Source organism: Heloderma suspectum, chromosome 8, assembly GCF_057233095.1.
Source record: "Heloderma suspectum isolate Gila_16-S chromosome 8, 16-S_ref, whole genome shotgun sequence".
NCBI classification, from domain to species: Eukaryota; Metazoa; Chordata; class Lepidosauria; order Squamata; family Helodermatidae; genus Heloderma; species Heloderma suspectum.
Window position 1 is genome coordinate 920,003 of NC_139465.1, and position 23,343 is coordinate 943,345.

Here is a 23,343-nt window from a genome sequence, read left to right on the forward strand (position 1 = left end):
CAGGCCCTACTTGTGGGCTTCTGACAGGCAGGCAGCTAGTTGGCCACTGTGTGAACAGAATGGTGACACAGAGAGGCCTTTGGCCTGATCCAGCTTCAGGGCTCTTCGGATATTCTTGTGTCAGTTGCCAGGATTGGCCCTCACCCTAATCCACACACCCCTTGTTCAACTGCCAGTGTCCATGGCAGCCCTGCTCCCTTTTCTCTGAAGCAGCTCAGATTTTCTCATTACTTTCTGTGGTTTGTTAGTAGGTAAAAGGTCTGCCTGAACTGTACACAAACGTTCCTGCTGGTATAGTTTAAGAGTTACTTCTGAGCTTTGCACCATTTCACAAAAATCCTTTCAGCTTCAAAATCTTCTTTTTCTTTAAACAGAATTCAAGGTCACTTCACAGGGCACTTATTTCCCAACACTAATTTGCATTACCGATTTCAAAAATGACATTGGTGAGGAGATACTCCCAGCGAAGTGACTGGAGACACCTGGACTGGGAGTCTGAGCAAGACCACAGGGAGAACAGTCACCAAACCCCAGTAGGAAACCAGGTGAACCACACAGTCTGCGTGCGCACGCGCATGCATGTGCATGTGTGTAGAATTCCACACCTCATAGAATCATCATAGAATAGTGGGGTTGGAAGGGGCCTACAAGGCCATCGAGCCCAACCCCCTGCTCATTGCAGGAATCCAGGCCAAAGCATCCCTGACAGGTGGCTGTCCAGCCTCGTCTTGAAGGCCTCCAGTGTGGGAGAGCCCCCCGCCTCCTAGCACCCCACCCTGCAGCCACTCTACCTGTCCACTTGACACAGTCCTTGTCAACGGCTCTCTCTGGATCTTTTGCAGGCTCTTCTGGATCGGCAGCTGCCTCGCTGGGACCTTCTGCATCTTCGATTAGCTCCTCTGAAATGTAAGAAGGAAAAGGTAGAGTCAAGCAGCATTCAAATCCTGCAGCTCCACTGCCCCAACGCCTTTCCTCTCCCCAACGTTTGCTCTAATACTTACGACTAGCAAGGGGCCCTGGGCCATTTCCTAGCCTTCCAGAGAATCCTCAGGGAGCCCACAAGACACCCTACCTGGGTCTCCCAAGCCCTACCATGAGTCAGTTGCCAAAAGGTGGCCCCAAAGGGGTCAACGGCGCCTTGGCAGCTCATGGCAGGGAGACAAATCCTATCACAAAATGATCACAAACCTTTAACAAGCAGCTGCCATGAATTCAGATGGATAAAAAGCTCAGGCCAGGAGTTTATTGATGGCACTTAAAATCTGTTTTCCTTCATGATCCACCAATGTCCTGGAAAAAACTTTACTCCAGCCATCACAACCTAGCCCCAGCAGGTAGGCCCTACAGTGCTTTGGCCATAGAGGAACAGACTTCCATGATTTGCCACAGGGAAAGGGAGGAGAACATGCTGGGAGTGTGGCTGGGCCACCAAGGACATCTTGAGGAAGTCCTCCCCAGCTGCAACCAGTGCACACACAGGTCAGGAAGGGCTCCAATTCACCCAGGAGTCTTGTCAGCATGGTGGACCATGCTGTTGAGGGTCTGCTACGTCAAGTCAGAAATAGCTGACAGTTATGCATAGAGGATCCACTTTAATAAAATCATGTGAAGAGCTCCCTTTCTTACCCCAGAGCATTAGCAGAAAAAGATTTAAAGGAGGGCAGGGACTGCCCACCAGGAAGCATCTGACTCTATGATGATGTGCAGCTGAAGGAAAGACAGAACAGAATCAAATAGCAGAAGGAAGGGGGGAAGTTCAGAACAGAGTCCAAGGATCCAAAAAGCCTGTCCCATTTCCCAACTGCAGCCTTCCTGGAGATGTGAAGGCCCCGAAACATATGGGAACCTTTGGGGAGAAACCCATGGCTTTCTAGAGAGTTTTTTGTCCTTGGAAAAACCCAGGTTTTTTCCTGCTAATTCTCCAGTATTTTTCCCCTGGGCCTTCACATGTCTAGGCCTTCCCAAAAGTGAAGAGGGAAGGTGAGAACCTGAATTCCATTGCTGGGAGGCAATCTGAAGAAAGCATCAGCGAATCAGCTCAGAAGCACCTAGAAGCAAACAGGCCTGGACTGGATCAATCCATTTGGTTGTTCAGCCAGCCAACCCAATGAGGTGGGTCAGATGGGTGAGCATGTCCCCTCCAGTCTGGCTTGCAGCAGCACTTTCGGCATGACGCCACGCAGTGCTCTATTTGCACCATCCCCACTAAAACCTGCCTGCAGAACACCCCCTCGGCCGAACGCCTGTCCTCTAGTCCTGGAAGCAGGCGGCAGCACACCCACGGCAGAGGGGAATGCTAGGCCTGCTCCTTTGTGCTGGCTGAGGACAGCCCTTGGCAACCGTTCCTGTGGAGGATGCCACTGACACAGCAGGGCAGCCTGGGACCAGGCTGCTTTGCGCTGGCACCACAGGTCAGGCAGGGCGGTGCAGCCGCCACATGTCTTTACTCTTAAGGCGAAAAGAGGCCACAGGAGCAGCCCCTGCTCTCATCTCCCAGTGCTTTTGGTCTGTATCTGGTGACCTTCACATGGCCCATTTCAGCACCACGCAAAGTCATGGGCCTGTCCCATCCGCACCCCCACCCCCAGCCAGCATGCCAAGAGGCACCATGGCCCTCCTGCCTCCCTTTCCTTACCAGCAGAGCGGGCTGGGATAAAGGACTTCTTCTTACGCATCACCCACGGAAAGAGGAGGAGAGGAATGCTTACCATTTATATCACGCTTGTGAGCATTCAAAGAACTTCACCAGCATATGAGCACGCAGGAATTATCCTGCAATAAGACCCAAGGCTTTCAAATGAGGAATCTATTCAATTTTTTATCCTGTCCTTTCTCCAAAGCATTCAGAGCATCATATATCATCTGCCCACTTTATCCTCACAACAACCTTCTGAGGTGGGTTAGGCTGACTGACAGCAACTGGGCCAAAGTCACCCAGTGACCTTCATGTTTGTGCGGGGATTTGAACCGAAGCCGCTCCACAGAGAGTCCAATGGCTAAACTGCAGCACATTGCCCAATGAGGGGCTCCCAGACCCTTCAGCCTGTGTATTCAAACAAGCTTTTGGATGCACAAAGGGATCAAGCAGTGCAGCCCGAAGAGGATGGATTTCTGGCTGCTGATGCTTCTGGGTGGGTGGGGGGAGCAGTTGTTTGTTTCAGAGGGATGTTACTGTAAGCCACAGCAAAGAAGGGGGGAAGTGGTTCTCTGTTGCTTCAGGGAACAGGACGAGAACCAGCGGGTGAAAACTGCAGGGAAACACATTTCGGCTTACCATCAGGAGAAATTCCCTACCAGCGAAATCTGTTCAGCGGAGGAACAGAGTACCGGGGAGGTGCTGGGCTCTCCTTTGCTGGAGGCATTCAAGTGGAGGCAGGACAGTCACCTGCCAGGGATGCTGTAGCTGCTGAGCAGCGGGGTGGGGGTGGGACGAGGGGCTCCATGACCTCCAAGGTTCCTTCCAACTCTCTCTCTCTCTCTCTCTCTCTCGCCAGTTTCTAGGAGTCTGGGCCCAGAGTGCATGGGAACTTAGGTACAACGTAGGAGTGTTCAGTGGGCAGGTAGCCTTTCAGGCAAACAGTTCGGTCCCTGCAGCTGAGCACCACCACCACATTCAAGCAAGAAGAAAACGTGGCCCTCCTGAGCAGCACCATCCCTCCTCCCCCTCCAGCGAAGCACTAGAAAAGGGCAACCGGGCAACCATGTGCCCCAGAGAGGGCACACCGCCACGGAGCCCCTTCTGGGCCAGCGGTGCTGGAGGCTCCTGCAGTCCCAGCAGCCACCCAGAGGTGGCACTCTCTACATGGCGAGCCACTGGTGCTAGCTGGCCTGGCCACAACTGGACTGTCTGGGCTCCTCTCGGAAGCATGTGGAAATAACATACGTCTTCCAGCAAACTGTCTGGTTCAGAGGAAATAAAATAGGACATTCATAAGCAGTTACACCATCTGTCTCTACACTATCATCATCAACAACAAGGGGGGGGGGGGGAACAGCTCTTTAAAATGGATGAAAGCCCAGACCGACAGTAACCAGGAAAATGTGAGCTATGAATACCAATAAAGGTAGAAAAATTATTTTTAAAAAACGGGGGGGGGGGGAGATGGCAAATGTATCTCCTCTGCTCAGAGGCCTCATTTTATGGGCAAAGGAGATGGTGCCTCTCAGGGACCCAGCCTGCAAATGGGCAGAGCAATGTGGACAAGGACAAGGACTGCAGGCGCCGGGGGCGGGGGCACTCACTCCTTGCCAGATATGGCGCAGCTCAGCGTTGGCCTTAGCCACTCCAGAGCCCTTCTTTCAGGGGCCCCCAACAGGTTTAAACAGTGGCGGCAGCATGCATGGCCGGGGGGGGGAGGATGCCCCTCCCCTGCCAAGGCCCCACTGTAGTTTCTTCCAGGACAGATTCTAACAGCTGCCATTTTAAGCACATGTGAAACATCTCTAAAGCTTAAAAAACACCAGTCATTAGCACAACTAAGGCAGTATTGTACACAGATGATGGGCAGGGTGTGTGTGTGTGTGTGTGTGTGTGTGTGTGGTCTCCATGGCCGGAGGGGGTGGACATAGGGAGAGAGACTCAGCCCTCAGCCAGCCTCCCTACCCAGCCTTAGAATCATAGAATCATAGAACAGTAGGGCTGGAAGGGGCCTACCAGGCCATCGAGTCCAACCCCCTGCTCAATGCAGGAGTCCAAGTCAGAGCATCCTTGACAGATGGCTGTCCAGCCTCGTCTTGAAGGCCTCCAGTGTGGGAGAGCCCGCCACCTCCCTAGTCATTGGTTCCATGGTCGTATTGCTCTAACATCCCTAGTTTTTCCTGATGTTCAGCCGGAATCTGGCTTCCTGTCACTTGAGCCCATGGTTCCGTGTCCTGCACTCTGGGATGATCGAGAAGAGATCCTGGCCTTCCTTACCACGGTCTTAGGCACGTCTGACCCCAATGGAATTATCTGACGCGTACGGCCCATGTCATTGCAGCTGCCTAGCCTCAAATGTCCTGACAAAGCTAACAGACGCACCAGTAGCCTAGCACTGCAGTCATCCCCAGAAGCACTATGGGATGTCTGGAAAAAGACCCACCCACATGGAAATGCCTCCCACCTCCCTAGTCTTGCGGCTCAGCCCACAACTCAGCACCAGGCCCTGGAGCTAGGACACCACTGCCTTCCGCCAGCCCCCATCCCGCCCACAGCTGCATTTGGCAGGCTGCCCATTAAATACGTCCCCTTTGGCAAGCCATGCAAACAAACCAGGGATGCCCCCGAAGGGCAAGCCATGGGCCAGCCCTTTTGCACAGGTGGCTGGTCCCACTCAGAGGCTGCAAAGCCCGCCTCCGTCGGCTCTCGGAGCCGGAGCACTGAGGGCGGCACACAAAGCCACAGATGAGTAGCAGCCACCTGCACGGGAGGCCACGACGGCCACGCTCCAAAGTCCCTAGCAAGGCTCGAACAGTGCCAGTCCAGGAGAGCCGATGAAGGGAGTCTGACAGAGACCAGCCCAGCTCCTCCCTCGGCAGCCACCTCGTACACCTGCTGATCACTTGCCACTTGAACCATCAGAAGAACATCAGAAGAGCCCTGATGCTGGATCAGCCCAAGGGCCTGTCTAGTCCAGCATTCTTTTCACACAGTGGCCAACCAGCCGCCCATGGAAAACCCATGAGGGTTTTACATGCCCTCATGCCCGCAGGACATGAGGGCAACAGCACCCTCTCTCCCATGTTCCCCTGCAGCTGATGTACATAGGCAAACTGCATCTGATACTGGAGGGAGCACATAGCCCTCAGGACTAGTAGCCTTATCTATGGGGCTCAGAAATCCAAGGAATTGCATGCTGAAAGTCCCCCACAAATAAAAGGCTCAGTAGTATTTCGCCCCTGGAGAATAAGACACTGTAGATAAACCCTCCTTCTCACAAGGAGGAATCTCTTGGGCTTTGGTGGAGCACACAGAACTGATCTAAGCTTAGCCTAGCCAAGGTGCCCAGGGCCACCCAGCCACCAGAGGACAATGGGCCCCACAACACCTGCCCCTTCTCACATCCTGATGGACAGCGCTACAGCAGGGCACGGACAATTCACCCTTTCCCATTTGGAAAGCACCCAGGCAAGAACAGAGTTTCCTTGGAGTTCTCCCCCACCCACACTCCCTAAACAGAACAGCCCTGATCCAAATGCTACGAGGAGGGCTTGCAGGGGCAGAAGAGGATAGAGAGAGGAGGGAACTGGAGCAGGCTTGCCCCTTCCCCCTCCCCATTCCAGGAGACTCAAGAGCGAAGAAACATTAGCTGTCACGAACCACAATCAAATCGGGTTTGAAATATTTAGCAGTGGCTTGGAAAATGCAATGGTGCGGCTCTGACAGGCGAGATGGGCACAGACACCCATTTTCCATTATAATGGAAATATCCAGCCTGTTCTGAATATGTATAACCCAGAAAAATGTATTGATTTTTCATTCGACATTAAAAAAAACTGAAATACCCTGCAGCTGTCAAAAGTCTTTTGTTAAAAGCTCATCTTCCTGGAATGAGGTTTACCAGAAACAAGTTTTAATTGTACACAGGCTGCTTCTTTGAAACACAAAAGGACCCCCCACCCCCAACTAGCCAGAAATAACCCAACTATGACCTCCCCACCCCCACCCCTCCCACCAAGAGGCTGCTTCTTCCAGCGGACAGCTTGGAGTAGTAGGCAGGCTGCAGACCCAGGAGAGGAAGCCAAAATGCCACTGGGCAACCTGGCTGGCTGGCTGGCGCCAAGGGCAGAGAGAGCAGCAATGCCATGCTGTGGGTTGTGGCCAGGACAGAGACCCAAATAAACACACACATCTTTGGAGAAGCCCGACCATCGACTGCCTTTGGATGCACTTTGTGGAAGCAGGCAGGGTAAAAATGAAATGAAATAGAAAAATACATAAAGCAGCAGGAGGGCTTCACTGACTCCCCAGGAAACAAACCAGCGCTGGAGTGACCACGAGCTCCGGGCCTTTCCTAGGCAGGACCCTAGAGAAGAGAGCCATCCAGGCCTGAAGGTCACCCTTTCCCATCCACATTCCATAGCCTCTGTTATTTTACAGTCTGGAGAAGAGCTCAGATAGATTAGAAACAGGTCTGGGGAAGCGGGAAAGATTAGCAGTGTCCCGTAAAGCAGGCATCAGGGGTCACGTCACACCTCACACTATTTATTTATATTTATTTATTAAATGCCTCATTAAATAAATTTCTCTTGGCACTGTACAGTGTAATTGAAAACACAATACAATCACAATGAAAAATAACACAATATAAAACCAATAGACATACCAGCACAGCATAATATAAAAGACAGACGCAAAAGCTAAAACCACCACCAGGTACAAGTTAAAACCATGGTGTTTCCCCCACACACAGGTCATCTTTGTGTGGTGTGCTTTGTCTCCGTGAAAGCTGGCTGTGTGTACAACTGCATCTGCTGCACTCTCCTTTTATCGCCTCCTATAGCACCAGCAGTGCAGCCAGGACAAAAACTGGTCCTTGCCTAACAGGGGCAAACGCCGGACAGGGAAGAGGGGGAAGCGATATTGCCCAGAGAGCAAGCCTTGACACCATTTTAAAGGGTCTTCCTGGCACAGGGGCAGGCAACATGGGGCCTGTGGGCACCAATGCGCCTCTTCCCACTTTTCTGGGTGCCCTAGCCTTCCCACTTTTTAAAAAGGACTAATGCATTTTCTTACTGGCCTTGCACCAGGATTCTGAAGTTTTCAGCTTGCCTGAAAAGCTGAGCTAGTACAGGACCGACCGGAGAAAGCCCACACTTCCCAAAGCTGCTCCGACCGAGGCATCTCCACCAAGCGCCTCACTGCACTCAGGCTTTCCCCAGCCAAGGTGCCACGTGGCATCCTCCTGCCTGGCAGGTTCGCCAGCCCCAAGATTTCCCCCACTGGGAAGGACACAGGGCAGGAAAAACAATTAGGGTGCCGCCCCCTCTGAACTGGGAGGGGGAGTGGTGCACTGAGTAAGGGGAATCCCTGCTGTTCTCCTCAGGGCAGCTGTTATCTCCAACTAGCAATCAGAAGCGATCAGTGGATTCCCCTCCCTGCTAGCCTTCCAGGGCACAGCTGCAGGAAGGGGAGAGGCCTCTTCTGAGGCCTGGTGGCTTCAACTAGCCTGCAGGCCAGAAGTCCCCTGCCTATTCCCTGCCTACTAGGAGTGGTCATCCAACAAAAATCTCTCTAAGAACAAACCAGCACATCATCCAGGAAGTCAAAAAGAACCCCAGAGTAACATCCCAGGATCTGCTGGCCACTCTTGCCTTGGCTAACATGAGTGTTCATGACTCAATGATCAGAAAAAGACTAAACAAGAATAGTGTTCATGGGAGGATAGCCAGGGGGAAACCACTGCTCTCTAAAAAGAACATTGCTGCCCAGCTGAAGTTCACTAAAGATCACATAGATGATTCTCAAGACTTCTGGAACAATGTTTCTCTGGACTGATGAGTCAAAGGTAGAACTTTTTGGCCTCAATGAGAAATGTTATGTTTGGCGAAAAACAAACACTGAGTTTGAACAGAAGTACCTCATCCCAATTGTCAAGCATGGTGGTGGGAATGTGATGGTTTGGGTCTGTTTTGCTGCCTCAGGACAGCTTGCCATCATTGACACATCCATGAATTCTGCAGTGTATCAAAAGACACTAGAGAAGAATGTCAGGCCATCTATCCATGAGCTGAAGCTGAACCAAAAGTAGGTCATGCAACAGGACAATGATCCTAAACATACAAGCAGATCTACAAAAGAATGGCTGCAGAAGAAGGAATTCCATGTTTTAGAATGGCCTGGTCAAAGTCCGTATCTAAACCACATTGAAATGTAGTGGCAGGGCCTGAAGTGAGCTGTTCACGCACAGAAGCCCTCAAATGTCACTGAACTGAAGCAGTTCTGTAAGGAGGAAGGGGCCAAAATTCTGTGAAACTGACCGACAGTTACAGGACCGCTCACTTGCAGTCATTGCTGCTCAAGGGGGTGCCTGCCACCAGATACTGACTCGAAAGGTTCACATACTTTTTCACACATGGATATTGAATGTTGAATCAGTTGTGGATAAACAAATGTTGAAAAAGCATCATGTTTGTGTGTCATTTGTTTGATCAGGCTATCTATTGTTTTTTATCTGGGATTATGGGGTTAGATTAAGATCTAATAACATTTTAGGTTGGAAATATGTGACATTCCTAAGAGGTTCACAAACTTTTTCTCGCCACTGTAGGTGGAAAACAAAAGTAGAGTAGTGTGTCATTAGCATGTTGGTGGCACTGCAGCCCAAACCTCCAGCTGACTTCCCCCGGGACTTTCACGTAAATGTTAAATGGCATGAAGACACAACAGAAGCTTGTTGCACCCCGCAGGCCAAAGGCAACGAGGCAAAACAGACGTCTAGCGCCACCTCCTAAAACCGACCTGCTAGGTATGATCACAGCCACCATAACAACCCCAAACCCAAACCCAAACAAGCCATGCAATCCAGAAGGATGCCACTGTCAATGGTATCAAAAGCCGCTGAGAAGTTCAAGAGAACTAACAGGGTTGCACTCCCTTGTACTTTCCACAGCATAAATCCTCCACCAGGTGACCAAAGTGGTTTTGGCCCCCAAACCAGGCCTAAACCTGGAATGGATCCAAGTAATCTGAGATGGGCCAGTGCCATGTCTCCCCATCTCAATCTTTTCCTTGGAAGCTGCATTTTGTTATATAAAAGGCAGGGTGCTTTAGCTAACTCACACGGAAAATCCCACACGATTCTGGTGCTCTACCAAAAGATGAACTCCTGGTTTACAGCAAACCCTTGAGGAAGAACTCCCTTCTACCCCAAATGGCACAGGAGTGGTAGTATTTGTGCTCCAGTCTCCTTTCCCCCTCTAACTCTGTTTCCTCTCGAACTCTCAATACAGCGAACCCTGTTACCCCTGGCATGGTGTTATTTACATTTTTGGTCTTTCTCTCTCTCTAATCTGATTGGGCTCCTTGCATGCCTATCTGGTTTCTATGGCCGTCCTACCTCCTTATGTGGCAACAGTTCTCCTCTGCCACCTGCACATATCATTCCCATGCTGCTTCATCTCACCTGGGTCTTCTCTACCTCCTACTTCCTCTATAGGTTTAACCAAATATTTGTTGGTTCCATCTCAACACTACTCAAGTACTTAATTCTGTCTATTATTGTAATAAATTGCAGAGTACCCGAATCACTGGCATGTCATCGCTTTACTCCTTGGTGTCTTCATTCCTCCCATGGTGCATTGTGACTTTTGTTTAAACATTCCAGCACATATCCTTCGGATATGCATGGGTATTACCATACTCACATAGATGGGGAACATGCAACAGGAAAGAAACACAGAGACATAGGTGCGTATTTCCAGTAAGATAAATATAGATCACCTCTGGAAGGAAGAGTCATGGGTGAAGTGGGCTTCTGTCCAGTGGAAGGCAGGTGACGACACCAGACAAGTCCTCGCTGTCAGAAACTCACCCCAGAGGCACGCTTGCCTGGACCTTGCATACACTGACCTGCCTCTGAATCCTGATGTTGCTATTCAGCACTCTACATACACTCAGAGACACCTGGCTCCACTCATACATCTCTTGCTCAACTGGACAAGTCTGCTTCTGTTGCACTGAGTGGGGATCCCATTATCCTTAGAACACTACCATTTGTCCTAGAAGGTGGAGCAGAGCAAAAGGCATCCTAGCCATGCAGTGGGGCAACAGCATAGCTGGGGCCTGCTGAAACTGCATCTGTGCCTCAGGAGAGGCTGCTGGCTGCACACCATGCGTCTCTTAGTGCATCCCTGGCCCTGGGTCAAGGGGAAGCTCCCGGTCTGGGAAGCTCCCGGTCTGGGAAGCTCCCGGTCTGTGCCCCTCCCAGCAGGAGTCACGCCCCAGTGGCTCTGAGACATTCCTGGCAAAGGGTTCTGGGCTGTGCAGCCACGTAGAGCAGCCACGTGTCTTGTGCTGACTCTAGTGGACAGGGTATCTGGATGGGTGAGGGCCACCACCTGTGCACTTGACCTTTGCCCTTCTTAGTTGATTAAATCAGCCAGAGTGAGACTGATGCCATGGCTAAGATGCAGACGATACCACCCTAATGGCAGAAAGCGAAGAGGATCTAAAGAGCCTCTTGTTGAAGGTGAAAGAGGAGAGTGCAAAAGCTGGTTTGAAACTCGACATTAAAAAAACGAAGATCATGGCACCTGGCCCCATCACTTCCTGGCATATGGAAGGGGAAGAAATGGAAGCAGTGACAGATTTTATTTTCTTGGGCTCCAAGATCACCGCAGACGGTGACTGTAGCCATGAAATTAAAAGACGCTTGCTCCTTGGGAGCAAAGCTATGGCAAACCTAGACAGCATAGTAAGAAGCAGAGACATCACCTTGCCGACAAAGGTCCGTCTAATCAAAGCTATGGTTTTCCCAGTAGTAAATGTATGGCTGTGAGAGCTGGACTATAAGGAAGGCTGAGCGCCGAAGAATTGATGCTTTCGAACTGTGGTGCTGGAGAAGACTCTTACAAGTCCCCTGGACTGCAAGGAGGTCAAATCAGTCCATCCTAAAGGAAATCAACCCTGACTGCTCATTGGAAGGACAGATACTGAAGCTGAAGCTCCAATATTTTGGCCACCTAATGCGAAGAGAAAACTCCCTGGAAAAGACCCTGATGCTGGGAAAGACTGAAGGCAAAAGGAGAAGTCCCGGCAGAGGATGAGATGGCTAGATAGCGTCACTGATGCAATGAATATGGACTTGAGCACGCTCCGGGAGAGAGCGCAGGACAGGAAGGCCTGGCGTGCTATGGTCCATGGGGTCATGAAGAGTCGGACACGACTGAACGACTGAACGACAACAAAGATCCTTCCCTTGACCGAGGAGATCTGTCGAACATTCTTGGCTAGGGGGGTGATGTTGCAACTCTAGATGCATCTGTATGGAACTGATTATCTGGCCCCATTTCAATCAGGCTTTTGGCCGGGATACGGCACTGAGGCTGTTGTAGTCACTTTGGTGGATGACCTACTCCAGGCACTAGATGGGGGGAGTCAGTGATGGGCTAAAGCACCCTGACTTTTAGATAACAAAATGGGGAAACATGGCACTGGCACACCTAAGATTATTTGGATCCATTCCAGTCCGGGGTTGGGCCTACTTTTGGAGCTGAACCCGCTTTGGTCGCCTTGATAGAGGGCTTATGCTGTGAGTGGACAGGGAAGTGCAGCCCGTTCATTCTCAGCCCTCTCTCACTGAAAGACAAGGGCAGCGGGCCTCCTCCCTCCCCTCAAGGAACGCCTCCCTCTGAGGCGAGGAAGGCCTATTTAGGGAGGAGGCAGAAGCCTTCTGGTCCTCATAGGGGCTCTGCACAAAACACTTCCTTTGCTTCTTAAATTCATCATCTCTCCTCACTCTCAGTGAGAATAACAACCTTATAAAAACCCAATACTAGCCACAAACTCAGAAACACATAAAATATATTATCCTGAAGGGCTGTCTATCTCCACATGTTTGTCTGTACACAGATATCTTGCACAAAGGGGATACAGGCAGACAATAAGAGATGCAAAAAAGCATTTTGAAGAGCGTATTGCTAACAACATCAAGGCCAACAATAAAGAATTCTTTAAAAATATCAGAAGCAGGAAACCAGCTAGGGAGGCAGTTGCACTGTTGGATGAGAACAGAGTTAAAGGAGTACTGAAGGAGGACAAAGAGACTGCAGAGAAGCTGAATGAATTCTTCTCCTCCGTCTTCACTGCAGAAGATATAGGACAGATACCTGGGCCTGAACTGATGTTTTCAGGAAGGGAGTCTGAGGAACTGAGGCAAATGGTCACGACAAAAGATCAAGTTCTCAACCTTACTGACAAATTGAAAGTAAATAAATCACCAGGTCCAGATGGTATCCATCCCAGAGTTCTCAAAGAACTCAAATATAAAAGTGCTGATCTTCTAACCAAAATGTGCAACGTGTCCCTAAAATCAGCCTCTGTACCAGAGGACTGGAAAATGGCCACCGTAGCACCAATTTTCAAAAAGGGATCCGGGGGGATCTGGGAAGTTACAGGCCGGTTAGCTTAATGTCTGTTCCAGGTAAATTGGTTGAAAGCATTATTAAAAATAATATTAGTAAGCATATAGAAGGACAACCTCTGCTGAAAAAGAAATCAACATGGCCTCCGTAAAGGTAAGTCCTGCCTCGCTAACCTTTTAGAGTTCTTTGAGAGTGTCATAGAATCATAGAATAGTAGGGTTGGAAGGGGCCTACAAGGCCATCGAGTCCAACCCCCTGCTCAATGCAGGAAAATAAACATGTCAATAAACATGTAGTCAGGGATGATCTGGTAGACATTGTTTACCTGGACTTCCGAAAGGCTTTTGATAAAGTCCCTCTCCAAAGACTCCTGAAGAAACATAGTAGTCATGGAATAAGAGGAGAGGTCCTCTTATGGATCAGTAACTGGTTAAAGAACAGAAGGCAGACAGTAGGGATAAATGGTAAATTCTCCCAATAGAGGGAAGTAAATAGTGGGGTCCCACAGGGGTCTGTACTAGGAACAATGCTTTTCACTGTATTCACAAATGATCAGGAGTTAAGAGGGAGCAGTGAAGTGGCCAAGTTTGCCAATGACACCAAATTATTTAGGGTGGTCAGAACAAAAATGGATTGTGAGGAGCTCCGAAAGGATCTCTCCAAACTGGGAGAATGGGCATCCAAATGGCAAATGCAGTTCAATGTAAGTAAGCGTAAAGTGAAAAATTTATTTCTTAGTCATTCACCACCTGCTTTGTTCCCATCAGTTTATACATAAAGTTGGGATATTTTGCCCCAGCATGCATGACTTTACATTAGCTTACACTAAAGCACATTTGCCATTTTAATGCCCATTCTCCCAGTTTGAAGAGAATGTTTTGGAGCTCTTCGCAATCCCTTTTCAACCCGACTTCCTGAAAAAACTGGTGTAATTAATAATAAGTAATCAACAACAAGAAATCCAGGACCCAAATTAAAAAACATATCATATGCTACCAATTGCCTGACAGTAGAAGAAGGTCTGAACCTGGCCGCAAAAAGATAACAATGTTGGCACTATGGGGGCTTTACTAGGGAGACTGTTCCAAAATTGAGGAGCCACCACTGAGAAGGCCCTCTCCCTTGTTGCCACCTTCTGAGCCTCCCTCAGAGGAGACACTTAAAGGAGGACCTTAGATGATGACCATAGTATACAGGTAGGTTCATTCCAGGAAAGGCACTCCAGTTATTGCAGTTCTGAGCCACGTAAGGCTTTATCAGCCAAAACCAGCACTTTGAATCTGGCTCAGAAACACAGAGGCAGCCAGAAACAGTGTTATATGTTCAGGCCTTCTGGTCCCTGCTATTAATCTGGCCACTGCATTTTGCACAAGCTGCAGCTTCTGAGCCATCTTCAAAGGCCACCCCACATAAAGCGCATTACAGTAATCTAACCTGGAGGTTACCAGAGCACAGAGGACTGATGCCAGGTTATCCCTGCCCAGATAGGGGCATAGCTGGGCCACCAACTGAAGTCGGTAGGTGCCACTGAAGCCCCCCTGAGCCTCAAGTGAAAAAGATGGCTCCAGGAGGACCCCCAAGCTCTGAACCTGCTCTTTCATGGGGAGTGCAACGCCACCCAGAACAAGTTGAACACCCTCCATCTGGTCAAAAGAACCACCCACCGACAGCATTTCAGTCTTGTCTGGATTGAGCTTCAGTTTATCCGCCCTCATACAGTCCATTGTTGCAGCCAAGTACTGATCTAGCACATTTGCAGCCTCCCCTGATAAAGAGGAAAGGAGAAATAGAGCTGTGAGTCATCAGCATACAGATGACAATGCACTCCAAAACTCTGCATGACCTCACTCAACGGTCTCGTGTAGATGCGGAGTAATGTGGGGGACAAAACCAACCTCTGCAGAACCCCATACTGGAGAGCCCACAGGGCTGAGCAATATTCCCCAAGCACCACTTTCTGGAGCCGACCATCCAAGGAATCACTGCAATGAAGTAATCCCCACTCCCAACTCAGACAGTCGTCCCAGAAGGATACCATGGTCAATGGTATCAAACCTCGCAGACAGATCAAGGAGAATCAACAAGGTCACTCCCCTGTCTCTCTCCCAACATCGGTCGTCCTACAGGGCAACCAAGGCTGTTTCCATGCCAAAACCTGGCCTGAACCCCAGCTGAAATGGATCCAGATAACTGGTCTCATTCAAGGGAGCCTGGAGCTGGCTGGCAACCACCTGCTCAAGGACCTTGGCCAGGAAAGGAACACTGGCCACTGGCCTAAAATTGTTATGATTTTCCAGGTCCAGGGTTTCTTCAGGAGCGGTCTCACCACCGCCTCTTTCCAGCAGCCCAGAACCACTCTCTCTTGAAAGGAGGCATTGATCGCTTTCTGGGCCCAGCTGGCTGTTCCCTTCCGGCTGGTTTTTATAAGCCAAGAGAGGCAAGGATCCAATACGGAAGTGGTTGCACAAACCTGTCCATGCACCTTGTCAATGTCCTCGAGCTGTACCAACTGAAACTCATCCAAGAAAACTGGACAAGGCTGTGCTCTGGTTACCTCCCCTGAGTCACCTGCTGTAACACTGGAGTCTAAGTCCTGGCGGATGCAAGAGATTTTATCTTGGAAGTGCCTAGCAAGTGTATTAGAGTGGGCCTCAGATGGATCCAAGGAGTCCTTAAAGCCAGCATGCAATAAGCCCAGACAGCCCTGAAAAGTTCCACTGGGCTGCACATAGAGGATTCAATAAAGCAGAGATATATTGCTTCATTGCCACCCTCACTGCCTCTGAATATACCTCACCATAGGCACACACCAGTGTTTGGTTGCATCTGCTAGGAGTTTTTCTCCATCTACACTCAAGCTGTCTCCTATTTTGCATTATCAGATTTTGCTCATATCTGGATTATACCACAGAGCCATACAAGCTCTACTCTCAACAGGGCACTCAGGAGCAATTATGTCAACCTCTTGGGTCATTTCTGCATTCCACAGATCGATCAGGGTTCAACTGAACAAACCATATTAGCCAGAACCCCACCCTCACCCCTAAGACCCCCCGGAAACCATCTGGATCCATTAGCCTCCAGAGACGGATCACCTTAATAGCTCCCCACCCTTGCAGAGGGGAAAGGCTGTTATAAGTCTAAACCTCAGCAGGCAATGATCTGACCATGACGAAGGGACTGATACAAAGCCCCCACTTTCAGAACACCATCTCCATGTCCAGCTGAAAAAAAACAAGTCTAAAGTACAGCAGGTAGCACAGAATTGCAGGGATGGTGTCAGGAAGGCTAAAGCTGAGAACGAGCTGAGATTAGCGAGGGAGGCTAAAAACAACAAAAAGGCTTTCTTCAGCTATGTGCATAGTAAAAGGCAGAGGAAAGAAATGGTTGTTCAGCTATTAAATAAGGATGGCAAAAGGATAACAGATGACAAAGAAAAGGCAGAGGTGCTCAAGTCCTACTTTGGCTCAGTCTTCTCGCAAAAGAGGGTCTATGACCCCCCTGGCAAAGGCGAAGTCCAGGCTGAAGGGGCAGGATTGCAGCTTGAGCTCAATAGGCATATAGTCAAGGAACACCTAATTACTTTGAATGAGTTCAAATCTCCAGGGCCAGATAAACTGCATCCTAGAGTAATAAAGGAACTGGCAGAAGAACTCTCAGAACTGCTGTCTATTCTCTTTGAGAAATCATGGAGGACGGGGGAAGTGCCAGATGACTGGAGGAGGGCTAATGTTGTCCCTATCTTCAAAAACCCCTTCGTGGATCACTGCCTTGTTGTGGCGAAGGGGCTTGCGTAACTCAGTGAAGCCATAAGCTATGCCGTACAGGGCCACCCAAGACGGACAGGTCATGGCAGAGAGTTCTGACAAAATGTGGTCCACTGGAGAAGGAAATGGCAACCCACTCCAGTATTCTTGCCAAGAAAACCCCATGGAACGTATCACAAGGCTAAAAGAGATGACGCTGGAAGATGGGCCCTTTAGGTCGGAAGGTGTCCAATATGCTACTGGGGAAGAGCAGAGGGTATTTCCAAGTAGCGCCAGAAAGAGTGAAGCGGCTGGGCCAAAGCCGAAAGGACACTCAGCTGTGGATGTGTCTGGTGGTGAAAAAAAAATCCGATGCTGTAAAGAACAATATTGTTTAGGAACCTGGAATGAGGTTCAAACTTGAGATGGCAAGACTGAACATCGACATCTTGGGAATCAGCGAACTAAAATGGACAAGCATGGGTGAATTTAATTCAGGTGACCATTATATCTACTACGGTGGGCAAGAATCCCTTAGAAGAAATGGAGTAGCACTCATAGTCAACAAAAGGGTGGGAAAAGCAGTACTGGGATACAATCTTAAAAATGATAGAATGATCTCAGTATGAATCCAAGGCAAACCATTCAACATCACAGTAAGCCTATGCCCCAACCACTGATGCCGAAGAAGCTGAGGTTGATCGGTTCTATGAAGACCTACAACACCTTCTAGAACTAACACCAAAAAAAGATGTCCTCTTCATCATAGGGGATTGGAATGCCAAAGTAGGAAGTCAAGAAATCACCGGGATAACAGGCAAGCATGGCCTTGGTGTACAAAGTGAAGCAGGACAAAGGCTAACAGAGTTCTGCCAAGAGAACACGCTGGTCATAGCAAATATCCTACAAGCTAGGCTTCAGCAGCATGTGAATTGAAAACTACCGGAAGTACAAGCTGGGTTTCGAAGAGGCAGAGGAACTAGAGATCAAATCGCCAACTTTCGCTGCATCATGGAGAAAGCAAGAGAATTCCAGAAAAACGTCTATTTCTGCTTCATTGACGACGCTAAAGCCTTTGATTGTGTGGATCACAACAAACTCCGGCAAATTCTGAAAGACATGGGGGTACCAGAACACCTTACCTGTCTCCTGAGAAACCTGTACGAGGGTCAAGAAGCAACAGTAAGAACCAGACATGGAACAACCGACTGGTTCAAAATTGAGAAAGGAGTACGACAAGGCTGTATATTGTTGCCCTGCTTATTTAACTTATATGCAGAGTACATCATGAGAAATGCTGGGTTGGATGAATCACAGGTTGGAATTAAGATTGCCGGGAGAATTATCAACAACCTCAGATACGCAGACGATACCACCCTAATGGCAGAAAGCGAAGAGGATCTCAAGAGCCTCTTGTTGAGGGTGAAAGAGGAGAGTGCAAAAGCTGGTTTGAAACTCAACATTAAAAAAACAAAGATCATGGCATCTGGCCCCATCACTTCCTGGCATATGGAAGGGGAAGAAATGGAAGCAGTGACAGATTTTATTTTCTTGGGCTCCAAGATCACCGCAGACGGTGACTGTAGCCATGAAATTAAAAGACGCTTGCTCCTTGGGAGCAAAGCTATGGCAAACCTAGACAGCACAGTAAGAAGCAGAGACCTCACCTTGCCGACAAAGGTCCGTCTAATCAAAGCTATGGTTTTCCCAGTAGTAACGGATGGCTGTGAGAGCTGGACTATAAGGAAGGCTGAGCGCCGAAGAATTGATGCTTTTGAACTGTGGTGCTGGAGAAGACTCTTACGAGTCCCCTGGACTGCAAGGAGGTCAAATCAGTCCATCCTAAAGGAAATCAACCCTGAGTGCTCATTGGAAGGACAGATACTGAAGCTGAAGCTCCAATATTTTGGCCACCTAATGCGAAGAGAAAACTCTGGAAAAGACCCTGATGCTGGGAAGGACTGAAGGCAAAAGGAGAAGGGGACGGCAGAGGATGAGATGGCTAGATAGCATCACTGATGCAATGAATATGGACTTGAGCACACTCCGGGAGAGAGCGCAGGACAGGAAGGCCTGGCGTGCGATGGTCCATGGGGCACGAAGAGTTGGACACGACTGAACAACAAATCTTCAAAAAGGGTAAAAAGGAGGAACCTGGGAACTACAGACCAGTCAGTCTGACATCAATCCCAGGGAAAATTCTGGAGACGATAATAAAGCAATCCATCTGGAAGCACCTTGAAAAAAATGCCGTGATTACTCGAAGCCAAAATGGATTTGTCAAAAACAAGTCCTGCCAGACAAATCTGATATCATTTTTGGATCAAGTAGATCAAGTAGATGATCAGGGGACTGGAAACAAAGCCTTATGAAGAGAGACTGAAAGAACTGGGCATGTTTAGCCTTGAGAAGAGAAGACTGAGGGGAGATAGGACAGCGCTCTTCAAGTCCTTGAAAGGTTGTCACAGAGAAGAAGGCCAGGATCTCTTCTGGATCATCCCAGAGTGCAGGACACGGAATCATGGGCTCAAGTTACAGGAAGTCAGATTCCGGCTGAACATCAGGAAAAACTTCCTGACTGTTAGAGCAATATGACAATGGAACCAATGACCTAGGGAGGCGGTGGGCTCTCCCACACTGGAGGCGTTCAAGAAGAGGCTGGACAGCCATCTGTCAGGGATGCTCTGACTTGGATTCCTGCATTGAGCAGGGGGTTGGACTCGATGGCCTTGTAGGCCCCTTCCAGCCCTACTATTCTATGATTCTAAGTATCCCCCGCTACATGTGTTGGGCCGATGATATGCTGGGGCAGTCCCATGGTTGTCATAGAGACTATGAAATCCTGAGCCCCTGTGGACAACGTGCCCTCGGCATGAATGTTGACACCCCCCAGAACCAACAGTCTGAGGGACCTCAACAGCGTACCCGAGACCATCTTCGTCAACTCAGGTAGGGAGACTGTGAAGCAGTGGGATGGGCAGTACACCAATAGAATTCCGCGTCTGTCCTACTGACCCAACTCAAAGCGCAAACACTCCAGAGCAGTAATCAGATGGAGAGGGAGACTGCAGAGGGAGATGGAATTCGTATAGTCCACAGGAACAGCCCGCCCTGGCCCTCAAGTCTACCCTGATGCTGAACCAAGTACCCCAGTGGTGACAGCTGGGAGAGACTAACTCCCCTCGTTCACCCATCCAGGTCTCGGTTACGCATGCCAGATTGGCCACCTCTTCCACTATTAAAACATGGATAAGGAGGTCTTATTTTGAGTTGATCTAGGATTTAAGAGCACCAACCAGAGACCCGAGGACAGGCTGACAGGGCAATCACCAAATCTGCGGGCAGGGGGAGGGACAGAATACAGCACAGCCATTAATGGTCTGTGCTGTGTTCCCCTAACCTGGCTAGTCATCCTCCCAATGCCATTACTCCCTCAACCCATAGCCACTCTAATTGGAGCCCCTAAGCCCCGCTCCCCGGCCATGTATGCTCTCTCCCAGGCACATGACCAGATTGTAAGGGGGGAAAAATCAACCCGCCCACACAAAAGGCAATCAACCCTAAGTTAGTGGCCCTTGTCCCTACATCCCCCCAAAGCAGCTACCCCTAAAGAGGCAACCCCCTTTAGTGTGCCCCCCCAGGGTAGGCACTGCCTGGGTGCTGCTCTCCCCACTCCTCCTGGTAAGAGTCCAGCAGATAAGAGCCTTCCTAGGAGACATGGCTCAAATCAGCAAGCAATCAGCCTGAGAGAGTTTTTTCTTCAGCCCCAGCCAGGGGTAGCTTCTTCTCAGGCAGCCAAATACAGGCCTGGGCAAGGCCAGTAAATTGTAAGTTGGCTAACCTGCCCGGCAGACTGTCCCAGCTGCCTTCCTTTGCTGGTCCAGGGCTTGAATAGCTCCAATCACGGTTCAGGCATCGTTGGTAAAGGACTTTGTCAAACGCCTTTTGGAAGCCAAAATAAAGAGTGTCTATGGGACCCCCCGTCCGCATGTTTACCAGCACTCTGAAAGCCCTTTTCACAGCCACAGGCTGCGTTACCATTTTCATCAAGTTATCCACCACAACCCCAAGATGCCTTTCCTGGGCAGTCACCACAGCTCAGACCCCATCAGCATATACATAGTTAGGGTGTTTTGTCCCAAGGTGTATGAGGATGGGGGCATGGCTCGTTCCTGCCCCCTCCCCCCACCAAGGGCTTTTAGAGTCTCATGAAATGCAAGAGCTGCTAATTATAGATCTCTTCAACACCTGCTTCAAGACTGCTCCAGGCACATCAGAGGCAAGCGAAAGACACTCGGGGCCCGTCTACATGGGAGGTTTTCTCTTGCTGCTGTGGGTTAAAGTCGTTAGGGACACATGACATCATGGCCACTCTGAAGCCACCCCGGAGTTTCCTGTGAGGAAGCCACATTTTTGCAGAGCACTTTTACTCCATTGTTTTTCTTTAATTCGGCTCCCCTGCGGTTCAGCTGCTGTGTGCACATCCCTCTGCTTTAAATTCAATATCATCAGGGCATTCCTAGGAGTGTGTCTTTCACCTGGCCATGCCCTCCATAACCTAGGTAACTAAAGCAACTCGCCTGCCTTTCCACCACATCTAAGTCCTAAAGCACTCTTTCGAACCTTCAGAATCACCCTGCACTCCCATTTCAGCAGTGGGAGTGATTAGCCTCCATGATGATGCACTTCTCTGATGTTTGCATTACTTCACTTCTCCAATGTTGTGTTAAATCATGTCTCCGATACTGTGTAAAGTCACTTCTCTGATGCTAAGAGCTTTATCGCAGTAGCAGTCTGGCAAGGTCTCAGGAGCCTGTCATTGAGAGCAGGGAGAAAGTGCCCAAAGACGACGAAAGGGGGTGGTGTTAGATGCAATAACTCCACAACAGTTTGCTGGAATGGGGCAAAATTGGACAGGCGGGGTGCTCTCAGGGGGAGCCTTCAGATGCTGCACTGGAGAATTGGGGATCTGGGCTTCTTCATGGAAAACTGGGCACACTGAGAAAAAGGCGGTGGGAGCAATAACTCCAGGGCAGATTGCTGGAATGGGGCGAAACTGGGGTGGTGGGCTACTCTCATAGGGAGCATTCAGATGCTACACTAGAGAATCAGGGATTTTGGCTTCTTCATTGAAAAGTGCACACATTGGGGAAGGGGGGGGAATTCCCTGTTTGCTGGAATGGGGCTTATTTGCGCTGGTGGGATGCTCTCAGGGGGAATGAGTATTTAGCCTGCCTTTTTAGCACTGTTTCTAGCTTTCAGAGTTGTGAATTACTCTCCAGTCACAATAATGTAGTAGCAGGGGGGAACCCAGACATGAGTGAGAAACAAGCCTCTTTCATTGGCTGAGCAGCCCCTGCCAGTTTGATGACATTCAGTTCTACTCCCCCCACCAAACCTGGAAGTAAGTTCCTTTCAAGCACTGTGCGAACATGATAACCAGATTCTAAAGGCACGGCACACTTGGCTTTTCGTGCTTTGTGTGTCCCTGACGGGCCAAAGCCGATTCCATGAAAATCTGAATAATACTCAAATGCACTTCTCATTCGGTTGTCATGAAGATCCCCCCCGGAGAACCAGAATGCAAAATTCACATCCCTTCTTACTGGCTCTCCTAGGGCTCCTTTGCCTAAATCTTCAAAAGTGTTTTGAGCTCCAAGGAGAGCTGCATGGCAGAGATGACCCAGGTCTTTAGAAAGCACAAATGATTAAGTAAATGTAAGCCAGCAGACCCCTTCGTGGATCACTGCCTTGTTGTGGCGAAGGGGCTTGCGTAAGTCTGTTTGAGTCTGTTTCCCGCCTCCCAGCTGAGCAGAGCAGAGCAGAGCAAGCTGCTCCAGCTGGTCCAGGGACTACAGAAGCAGGCAAGCTCCCAGAGAGCGAGCGAACAGAGCGAGCGGACGGGGGAGCAAACAGGAGTTGGCCAAGGGAGTTGCAGTGGTTGAAGAGACAAAGGAGGCAAAGGAGACAGAGGCTAAGAGGTAAGTGGGTTGCAGGAAGCCCAGGGGGCTGCCCTTTATCCTTCTGATTGGCTGTGAGCTCACCAGGTGCTTCTGAGAGCTCCAACTGAATTGGAGGGGTGTGGCCTGAGTACTCCCAGCAGCTGACTGGGCGGGAAGCTTCAGTCTGTTTCCCGCCTCCCAGCTGAGCAGAGCAGAGCAGAGCAGAGCAAGCTGCTCCAGCTGGTCCAGGGACTTCAGAAGCAGGCAAGCTCCCAGAGAGTGAGCAACCAGAGCGAGTGCACAGGGGGAGCAAACAGGAGTTGGCCAGGGGAGTTCGGCAGGGGAGGTCAAGGGGGAGGCCCCTAACATTTTTTTTTTATTATTTTTTTTTACTAACTTTTTTTCATTTATTTGTCTTGTAACACACACTTCCACACCAGTGGGACTCTGCTTTTAACCTCTACTGAGTAGAGGAGCAGGCACAGGCTAGTCTAGAACAATCACAAAGCTAGACACAAAAAGGGAAAAGAGGCTATGGAAGGACAAGACTCTCCAGTGGTGGTGACCTGCAAGGTGTGTGCAATGTTTGTTTT

The 23,343-nt window shown here is 49.7% G+C and overlaps 1 protein-coding gene across 1 annotated transcript in view; it reads right to left on the reverse strand.

Moving 5' to 3' along the window:
- Positions 1 to 23,343, reverse strand: part of ZFHX3 (zinc finger homeobox 3) — a 226,003-nt gene that overhangs the window by 35,555 nt on the left and 167,105 nt on the right. Inside the window, exon 7 of the mRNA XM_084812478.1 lies at positions 792 to 899. Coding sequence (XP_084668604.1) covers positions 792 to 899 — 108 coding nt within the window. The remainder of the gene's footprint in view (positions 1 to 791; positions 900 to 23,343) is intronic.